The 10,283-nt window shown below is 46.8% G+C and overlaps 1 protein-coding gene across 1 annotated transcript in view; it reads left to right on the forward strand.

Moving 5' to 3' along the window:
• Window positions 1–4,057, forward strand: part of TSPAN7 (tetraspanin 7) — a 116,588-nt gene extending 112,531 nt beyond the window's left edge. The window contains exons 7-8 of the mRNA XM_054166111.1: window positions 1,069–1,141; window positions 3,034–4,057. Coding sequence (XP_054022086.1) covers window positions 1,069–1,137 — 69 coding nt within the window. The 3' untranslated portion in view covers window positions 1,138–1,141; window positions 3,034–4,057. The remainder of the gene's footprint in view (window positions 1–1,068; window positions 1,142–3,033) is intronic.
• The last annotated feature ends 6,226 nt before the right edge of the window (window positions 4,058–10,283 follow it).

Raw genomic sequence — 10,283 nt, forward strand, 5'->3', positions numbered from 1 at the left:
TGGTGGTGATTCAACACAGCTAAAGGGGCCCAGCCGCTCCTGGTAGTGGTGGGTGCTGATTTAACAAAGCTAAGGGGTCCTACCAGCTCAGGGTGGGTGGTGATTTAACAAAGCTAAAGGGGCCCAGCAACTTATGGTGGTGGTAGTTGGTGACAAGGAACCCAGGTGGAACTTGCAAGGGAAACACAACCATTCTCCCATCCACATTTGACATGACGAGGCAATGACAACAGGATGGAAAAGTGGGAACAAAAGCATGCTGCCTATTAAATAAATACTCTCTGATAAAAATAAAGGGGAGGAGCCAACAAAAAACAGACAAGAGAATTTTTAATGCTGTTTTTCTAATCAGAGCAGTCACAGAATCACAGAATCACAGTCACAGAAACGTTCAGGTTGGGAAAAACCCTCAGGATCACCAAGTCCAACCAATAACCCTACTCTACAATGTTCACAAGCAACACATCCAAACCACCTTTAAACACATCCAGGGTTGGTGATTCAACCACCTCTCTGGGCAGCACATTCCAAAGTCTGATCACTCTTTCTGTGAAAAACTTCTTCCTAATGTCCAGTCTAAACCTACCCAGTCATAGCTTGGGGCTGTTCCCTCTTGTTCTATCACCAATTACCTGTGAGAAGAGACCAGCACCAGCCTCTCCACTATGTCCTTTCAGGCAGTTGTAGAGAGCCTCCTCTTTTTCAAACTAAACAGCCCCAGCTCCCTTAGTTGCTCCTCATAAGATTCATTCTCCAGACCCTTCACCAGCTTCATTGGCCTCCTCTGAGCTGGCTCCAGCACCTCCACATCTCTCCTGTATTGAGGTGCCCAAAACTGGACACCATACTCAAGGTGTCCTTCAAATAGGGCATAGACATCACAGAATCATAGAGCATTAAGGGTTGGAAGGGACCTTGAATGATCATCTAGTCCAGCCCCACTGCCAGGGCAGGATCATACATTGTGCATAACTCCAGAACATGAAACCTGTGCTTGACATGGCCTCTCCTTTGCTCTGCATTCATTTCACTTAAATTCTGTTCTGTTTCTGTTGTCACCCATAACAGCTGATCGGGATGCTGCTGGCATGCTGCCTGTCCCGGTTTATTACTGCTAACCAGTATGAGATGGTGTAACAAGGTGAGCTTTCCCTGCAGTACAACTTACATGCCCTGGTAAACGTTGTCATGGCTGTGCACTGCTTCTGCGGAAGATAGCAGACAAGTTCATAGAGGATTAAGTCATCCCACAGGATTCTTTGCTTTGGGATTGTCATCCCAGTATTCTCTCTGGCAGGGGGGGGGGAAATTAGGGAAACGTGGTGTTGAATATTTTGCCACTTCAGCTTCCCACTTGGAAAGATAGGGCAAAAGATCTGCCATGAACACTGTTGGCATCCAAAACAGCTGTCAGAGGTTGAGCTTTAGCCAGCTGCTATTGATACCATCCTACCTCATACCAGGTTGAAAAATGAAAGTGCTGGCTGGAGCAAAGTATTATGGGGCTGGAAGTTCAGGTGGTAACATGGGAGGCTTCCTGTGCCGGTTCCTGGGTTTGGGATCCAGGTTATGGATGTTGTCTCTTCCCTTGGGTTGGCGGTGGGAGGAAGAGGGATGGGGGAGAAGCTCTAGCTTGGGCTTTTAGTTTGCTTGCTTCTGCCTGATTCTTGCTGCTGCTTTCTGCTGTGCCCAGCTAATTGTGCATTTGTATTATGGTTATCTGAGTTTCTCTAGGCTGAACAACCCCAGCCTATGCTCTCTAGTAGTTTGTTTGCACTTAAACCATTACAACAACCTACACCTTTCTGAGATTTGTTTATTCCCCTCTGCTCTCTAGTCATTTATTTCAGTTCCAACCATTACCCTACTTCTTTTGGGTTTTTCTCCCCACTCTGCTCTCTAGTCTTTGGTTTGGATTTAAACCATAACAAAAACCTACTTCTTTTTGGTCTGGTTTGTTTGGGTTTTTCTATTCCCCTCTGTTTTCTAGTAATTTGTTTGGATTTAAACTATGCCAACAGCCTACCCTACTTTTGTTTTGTTGGGTTTTTCTTTTCATCCCCCTCTGCTCTCTAGTCACTTGTTTAGATTTAAACCTACTTCTTTTTTGTTCTGTGTAGTTGTTTTTTTTTTAATCCTGCTCTGCTCTCTAGTCGTTCGTTTGGATTTAAACCATTACCACAACCTACTTCTTTTTGGTTTGGTTTGTTTGGGTCTAACAACAACCTAGCCTACTTCTTTTGTTTTGGTTATTTTTTCCACACCACCCCCCAACCCCCTCTCTGGTCATCAGTTTAGATTTAAACCTACTGCTTTTTGTTCTGTTTTGGGGTTTGGTTTTTTTATCCCTCTCTACTCTCTAGTCATTTGTTTGGATTTAAACCATGACAACAACCTACTCTACTTCTTTGGGCTTTTTTTTATCCCCCTCTGCTCTCTAGTTGTTGGTTTGGATTTAAACCTACTTCTTTTTGTTCTGTTATATTGGGGTTTTTTATCCCCCTCTGCTTTCTAGTCATTGGTTTAAATTTAAACCATTGCAACAACCTACTTATTTTGTTCTGTTTGGTTGGGTTTTTCTAACCCCCCTTCTGCTCTCTAGTCATTGGTTTAGATTTAAACCATTGCAACAACCTACTTATTTTTGTTCTGTTTGGTTGGTTTTTTTATCCCACTCTGCTCTCTAGTCGTTGGCTTAGATGTAAACCATTGCAACAACCTACTTATTTTTGTTCTGTTTGGTTGGTTTTTTTTATCCCGCTCTGCTCTCTAGTCGTTGGCTTAGATGTAAACCATTGCAACAACCTACTTATTTTTGTTCTGTTTGGTTGGTTTTTTTATCCCACTCTGCTCTCTAGTCGTTGGCTTAGATGTAAACCATTGCAACAACCTACTTATTTTTGTTCTGTTTGGTTGGGGTTTTTATCCCGCTCTGCTCTCTAGTCGTTGGCTTAGATGTAAACCATTGCAACAACCTACTTATTTTTGTTCTGTTTGGTTGGTTTGTTTTTAACCGCCCCCTCTGCTCTCTAGTCTTTCAGAAGCGCAAAGTCCAGAGCCTGTGTGAAGATCAGGAGCTGCAGACCCGGAGGAAGACTGACATGAATGTTCTAGCACACACTGTCTCTCGCACGCACGCACACCCACACCCCACGAGCAAGCACGTGCGGCGCGCACACTCGCGATCCCCCACACCCCCCCACGCCTCCCCTCCTGACCTCTGTCCCCACATGCGTCGTGTACCATTCTGTGAAGGTGCCGCCGAGAGCAGCCGAGGCCCCCCCTCGGCCTCCCCCAGCCCCACGGCTCGGGCTGGGCCGGCACCGTGTGTATGTTCTTGGTCACCCAATAGTCGCATCGTAAGTTAACAAAGGTAATCCATTAACAGCGTCGATCGGGCTGTGCATGTAGTGACTGGAGGGCACCATTAGCCTCTCACCCATGGTTAATAAGTGTTGCACACGTTCATAGAAACCGGTATATGAAATATAAATATATATATATATTCTTTTCTTTTCTTGGTTTTGGGGGGTGGGGGGGAGGGGAGGTGTTTCTCTTAATTTCTTGGTTTGTTTATTGCTTTACTAAAGGTTTTCATCCTTTCTCCACCCCCCCTTGCCGGTCCCTGCGCCTGCCCCCCCACACCCCCCCTCTTTCCCTCTTCCTTTTCCCAGAAACAAAGGAATCAGTAACATAACATAAAGATACTTGGGAAAAAAAAAATAAAAAAAAAAAAGATTTAAAAAAAGATGTTAAAATGTTGTGCTTGAAGGGAACCACCCTGGTTATTTCCTGGTTATTTCCTGATGTTCTTCTGCCATCCCTGGATTCTTTCTCAGTGTTGTATGCCCAGTGCGTATATCCCGGTAGGCTTTGTCTAGTGCATTTTGCCTCTGAACCTGATCCTGTGTAATACTGTTAACTAAGCTGTGTTGTTGCTTACTGTGAAGGCAGGAATTTTGCTTCCTTTATTTTTATTACTAGCTAGTTATGAACTAATTGAACTACGCTGTACTGCGGCCTTCATACTTTATTATTTCCGGCCCCCCCCCCCCCCCCCCCCGCCCTTCTTTCTTCTCTTCTCTTTTCTTTTCTTCTTTTTGCATTAAGGTTGCAGCCACCAAATACATTGCTGACTGAAGCTGAAATAATAAAACACACACACACACAATAAAATAAAATAAAACTACAAAACACCCCCCCCACCCAAACACCCAGGCATATGAAATATTTTTTTCTTCTGGGAGGGGGGGGGAAGCAAAGAAGTTTCAAACCTTTTTAAAATAATTACAAAAAAAAAAAAACAAAAAAGAAAATAGGACTTTTTTAATGATGCCTCTGTCTAGCATGCCAACGAGAATGCATTGATATTGTGAGTATTTGTGATATACGTATTAATAAATGGAACCATTACAGATTTCTAGCGGCTTCCTTGTCTTCCTTTAGGCCCTAACGAATCTGTTTCCAGGGTGGGGGAGAAGTGAACATGAAACGCAATCAGAGAATCACAGCATCAACCAGGTTGGAAACAGACCTCAGAGATCGTCAAGTCCGACCTATTACCTAATACCTAACACCTCATGACAATTAAACCATGGCTTCAAGTGCCACATCCAAGCCTTTTTTGAACACCTCCAGGGACAGGGACTCCACCACTTCCTTGGGCAGCCCATTCCAATGGCCAATTACTCTTTCTGTGAAGAAATTTCTCCTCACCTTGAGCCTAAACTTCCCCTGGCACATCTCTATGCATGTTCTCTGTGGGACATCAATGTGCCTTTGTGGCCAATAGGGACAATGGTATCCTGGGGTGCATCAAGAAAAGCGTGTCCAGCAGGTCTAGGGAGGTTGTTCTTCCCCTCTGCTCTGCCCTGGTGAGACCACACCTGGAATACTGCATCCATCTCTCTCCAGTTCAAGAGAGACAGAGACCTGCTGGAGAGAATCCAATGGAGAGCCTCGAGGATGATTAGGGGACTTGAGCATCTCCCCTATGAAGTGAGACTGAGAGCCCTGGGGCTGTTAGTCTTTAGAAGACTGAGAGGGGATCTCATCAATGTCTATAAATACCTGAGGGGTGGGTGTCAAGTTTGGAGGGGGCCAATCTCTTTTTGGTGGTGCACAGTAATCTGACAAGGAACAACAGGTTCAAGATGGAACATAAAAGATTTCACCTCAACATGAAGGAGAAACCTCTTTACAGTGAGGGTGACAGAGCAGGACAATGGCAAACACACCAGCTTATTTGTGACCCAGATTAAAAATTGCCTCCTGATGTGAGGAAACATTTTTTGCACTCTGAGTGTGACAGAGCACTGGAACAGGCTGCCCGGAGATGTTGTGGACTCTCCTTCTCTGGAGACTTTCAAAAACCCCCAGGATGCCTTCCTGTGTGGCCTGCCCTAATCCTGCTTTGGCAGGGGGGGTTGGACTTGATCTCTGGAGGTCCCTTCCAACCTCTAATGTACTGTGATATTTCAACAACTAAGTTGGTTGTGACAGAAAAATGCAAATGCCCAGAGAGGGGAACAAACAAACAAAAAAACCAACAAAGGGCAAAGGAACTTGAATTGTTTCAGAAGTAGAAATCCCTCCCACAGCTAGTTTCAGGTGACATATACCCTCTGGTTTGCAATTGTTCATCTTGTGACCAATAATGATCATTTAATTATCTCATCCTTAGCCCTGCACATGATTTTGGCATTAAGCATTTCTCTCTGATATTGGTGAGGGTGGGGAGAGGAGGGCTTTGGGGTTGAGGGGCACAGCTAGTGGGGCGAGTGGCACAGGTAATAGATATCTTTCCTGTGTTCATGGGAAGGCAAACACTGAGCTCTTTCTTGTTTGAATACAGGCAGTGTCAAAAATCTGATGGAAAGTCCTTGAAAGTTTAAATCTTGAAGTTTTGGACCAAGCCCTTACACTTGCAACATGGATAGAGAAGTCTCGAGCAGGGAAGCCCTGTAGCCTTCCAGCTGTGGAAAAGCAGGGTAGCACCTGTGTCATCATAGCCCATGCAGCTGCCAGAATCCCAGCCTGTCCTTTGTCCATCTTTCCATCCATCAGTGCCACCCACTTGTTTACTGCAACCCTAAGCCTGGGGAGGGCTGCCCTGCCTGGTGCCTCCCACATCTGCTCCCAGTGAACCTTTGAGTTGTGCTGGCATGGTCAGTGCACTCTCACCCACAACTATAAACAGGCTCACAGCCACACAGGGGAAAACTAGTCAGCATATGCTGTGATAGGATGGCTAAAAATCCCCAGTGGCATCTTTGGATTTGTTCAAAGAGTATGTCCTAAGCAGGGAAGAGAGGTAGATTTGTAAATTAAAAGAGGAAGCCGATCAGCAAATTTATATTTGCCTTCAATAAAGTGTCTGCCACGAGGGAATGAGACATCTTTAAATGTGGAGAATGCCAATACAGGTCCTGCACAAACACTGGGAAGTTTGTGTGTGCTTTCCTGAGGACAAAGCCGCTCAGCACAGGTCACAGCTCTCACATTTACAGACCCTTGTGAAGGCTTGAAAACAGTGGCAGCTGCTAGCTGGGTTGCTGAGGCTACACGATGCTGGAGCGATGCCCTTCTCCCGCAGGCACAGGAAGTTCGCAGGGGAATGTTTTTACACACCAGAAAGAACTGGCCCATCAGCTGCCCCACTTTCCCTCTTCTATTCATCCTGGGCAGGTCTCCCCTGCCCCAGAGAGGGGAGGGAAGTGGGGGCGAGGCTGCTGCCTCCTCCCTCAGGAGCCACTAGCAGTCTTCCAGAGTGGAAAAGCACCAACCTTCCCTCAGTTTTCTTTCCTACCCCACCACCCCCCTTCCCTTTTTTTCCTGAAAGAAAGAGTTGTTTGTGCCAAGAGCTGTTTCTTTTGAAGATGCTGATGTTGGGTGACAGGTCAGCAGGCCCCCAAACTGCCCCAGCTTGCCTGTCCCCATTCAGTAAAGCAGCTTTAAGGCATAAGCATTGAATTCAGGCTGTTCAGCAAAGCCCTTCAAGTGTGTGCTCAATTGTTTCCCCCAGCCCAGCAGCCCTCCTGCTTGTGTGGGGTAGGTGTGTTAATTGGGCTCTTGACAGCTGCCATGGAGAGGATCAGGCTGGTGAAGAACCGACCAAGGGCTTCCCTGGTGAAATCCCCCTTGCTCAGGTTGGGGCCACACAGCTGCTCCAGTGGGGAGGGCTATGCTGGCTGCCAACCTGCTCCGGGCACAGCATCCCCACACTTCTCCCTCCAGGAGTGAGGCAGCAGAAAGGAAACAAAGTAGGAGCTGCCAAGTATGGGTTAATGTCAGCTGGGCACAGATGTGCAGGATTTTCCCTCCAGAGGTGAAGCTGCCATGGGGTAGCAAGGATCCTTTGCCTCACTGCTGCACTGGGCTGGTTCTGGTTGCCTGATCCCTCCCTGTGCAAACTGCACTCACTGCAATCACTGAACCCAAGATGGGCAAAAGAAGGGTGGGCAAGTTTGGCAGTCAAAGTAGGTGATGAGGTGACTGGGTGAGTCGCAGGAAGGGTGGGAGGAATGAGGGGTGAGGAGAGTGGGAGAGTGAGAATGGGAAGAGGAGGAAGGGGCATGGAGCCCGCTTCGTTTTGGTCCTCATGAACTGCTAGCTTGGTTTGGCTGTAGGGTGGACCAGCAGCTCTATCTGGCACATGCATCCCATCCTGAGATGTCTCCCAGGGCTTGCTGCTGCTGAGAAGGACCTCCCCAAGCATTGTCAAGAGGTTGCTGTGAAGGTGATTTTTCACAGTAGCATCAAACTGCAGCTCTGGCAGCAGGCAGCTGTACTGAAGGGCCTTGCTGCTGACAGTGTCCTTGGGTGAGCACCACTGCAGTGAAGACTGGCTTACAGGACCCCAGCCTGTGGCTCCACAGAGTACATAATCCAGAGGCTCAAATGGTTTTGTCTTCTGTGGCTCTTGACCTTGATTTTAATGGCCTATGACTGTTTAAGATAACTTTTAAGATTAGCAAATGAATTTGCTGCCAGCCAAGCCCCATGTGAAAGTACCCAGCATCGTGCCCTGGGGGCAGCACTGAGAGAGCCCCGGGGATTTTTAGTCTGGAGAAGAGAAGACTGAGGAGGGATTTTATGCATGTTTATAAATATCTGAGGGCTGAGTGTCAAGAGGAAGGGGTCAGGCTCTTCTCTGTTGCACCCTGTGATAGGACAAGGGGTAATGGATATAAACTACAGCACAGGAGGTTCCACCTCAACATGAGGAGGAACTTCTTCACTGTGAGGGTCACAGAGCACTGGAGCAGGCTGCCCAGAGAGGTTGTGGAGTCTCCTCCTCTGGAGACTTTCAAAACCCATCTGGATGCATTCCTGTGTGACCTGTGCTAGATTCTATGGTCCTGCTCTGGCAGGGGGGTTGGACTTGATGATCTGCAGAGGTCCCTGCCAAAATCTGGTCAACTTTTTGCAAACTGTTTTATTTTGTTGTTTGCTTGTTTGTTTTGTTGGGTTTTTTTACCAGCATGGCCAAATTTTGAAGGGGGAAAAAAAAGGTGTTGATTCTGCCTTCTGCTTGTCATTGCACCTGTTCCTGTTGCAGCTAGGAAACATTTCATTCAAAGGACATTTCCTTTTTGACTGGTGTGAGTGGAGATACTTGGTGTGTGCAAGATCGTTACAGAATCACAGAATTAATCAGGTTGGAAAAGACCTTTGAGACCATCAAGTCCGACCTACCACCCAACACCATCTAATCAACTAAACCATGGCACTAAGTGCCTCATCCAGTCTTATTTTAAACACTTCCAGGGACGGTGACTCCACCACTTCCCTGAGCAGCCCATTCCAATGGCAAATCACTCTTTCTGGGAAGAATTTTTTCCTAACATCCAGCCTGAACCTCCCCTGGTGCAGCTTGAGACCATGTCTCTTAAAAGCAAGCCGTGCTGAGGCAGCAACTCCTAAAGCTCTGAAGTCTGCTCTGCTCTGTGGTGCTCTGCAGTGTGGCTATTTTTGGTCTCAGCTGAAGCTATCTATAGGTGACACCAAGTACTTTTTTAGATTGCAGTCCTTCCTTGCAATCAATAAGTGGGGGTGTGTATAGACACACATGTATATATATATTTAGAACATCACTGGTGCAGTATAAAAGTGGAACTCCTGGTGTGACGCACATTCCTCATGCCACTCACTACTAAACCACAAGAATGCTATTTTTTTGTTCACCTTCCTCACATAACACAGTGTCCTGGCCAAGGCTTTCTGAAGTGGATTTCAGGCAAACCCCTGGAAGTATATCTGGATGTTAGGAAGAAGTTCTTCCCCATGAGGGTGGTGAGACACTGGAACAGGTTGCCCAGGGAGGTGGTGGAAGCCTCCTCCCTGGAGGTTTTTAAGGCCAGGCTGGATGTGGCTCTGAGCAACCTGATCTAGTGTGAGGGGGTCCCTGCCCATGTCCAGGGGGTTGGTACTAGATGATCCTTGAGGTCCTTTCAAACCCTAACAATCCTATGATTTCCAAAATGCTGCAGCTTTCAGAGATTGCCAAGCATCTACCTTAGGGGAATCCAGCCCTTTCAAACCTCTCAGGGCACTCAGAAAATGAAAAGCCATTTTTGAAAGCTCAGTATGTTCTTAAAGTAGAAACTAATATATTTTTAATTGGAATTGTTTGCAGAGGAGAAGCAAGGTCAGCTTTCAGGCTTGTTTGGAAGCTGTGGGTTCTGTGCTTTATCTTCTTGAGCACAGAATCAGAATCAGAAAACACGATGTGAGAGGACAATGCCTAGTAGAACAGGCATTGGAACATGCTGCCCAGGGAGGTGGTTGAGTCACCAACCCTAGATGTGTTGGATGTGGTTCTTGGGGATATGGTTTAGGGGTGAACCTTGTAGAGTAGGGTTATTGGTTGGGCTTGATGATCCTGAGGGTCTTTTCCAACCTGAATGTTTCTGTTATTCTATGAACTGCTGAAGTGGGATAGGGGGAGAAAAAAGAGGGGAAAAAATACCTTTTTTTTTTTCAGTCAGAATGGTTTGAAATGGGAAGTATTTCAACCTGATCATGTGTCCCAGCACAGTGGTGAAGCAGCCTCAGCAGGCTCAGTAGCTTGGGTCCACATCAGGGAGGTTTCCGGTATGGTCTGGAGGGAACTGCTGCCCCTCAGGACACCATTTAAGTCCTCCTGACAGTGCTGGCAGCCTTTTATGGGAGTCTGCAGGTGTGAGATTGCTAGAAACTACCACAGTGCACATGCAATGAAATTCACAGCCAGCATCAGTCCCTGGCTCCACCTGAGGCTTTACAGGAGTAGTTTCACACTG

This window comes from Dryobates pubescens, chromosome 12 (assembly GCF_014839835.1).
Source record: "Dryobates pubescens isolate bDryPub1 chromosome 12, bDryPub1.pri, whole genome shotgun sequence".
Classification (NCBI taxonomy): Eukaryota; Metazoa; Chordata; class Aves; order Piciformes; family Picidae; genus Dryobates; species Dryobates pubescens.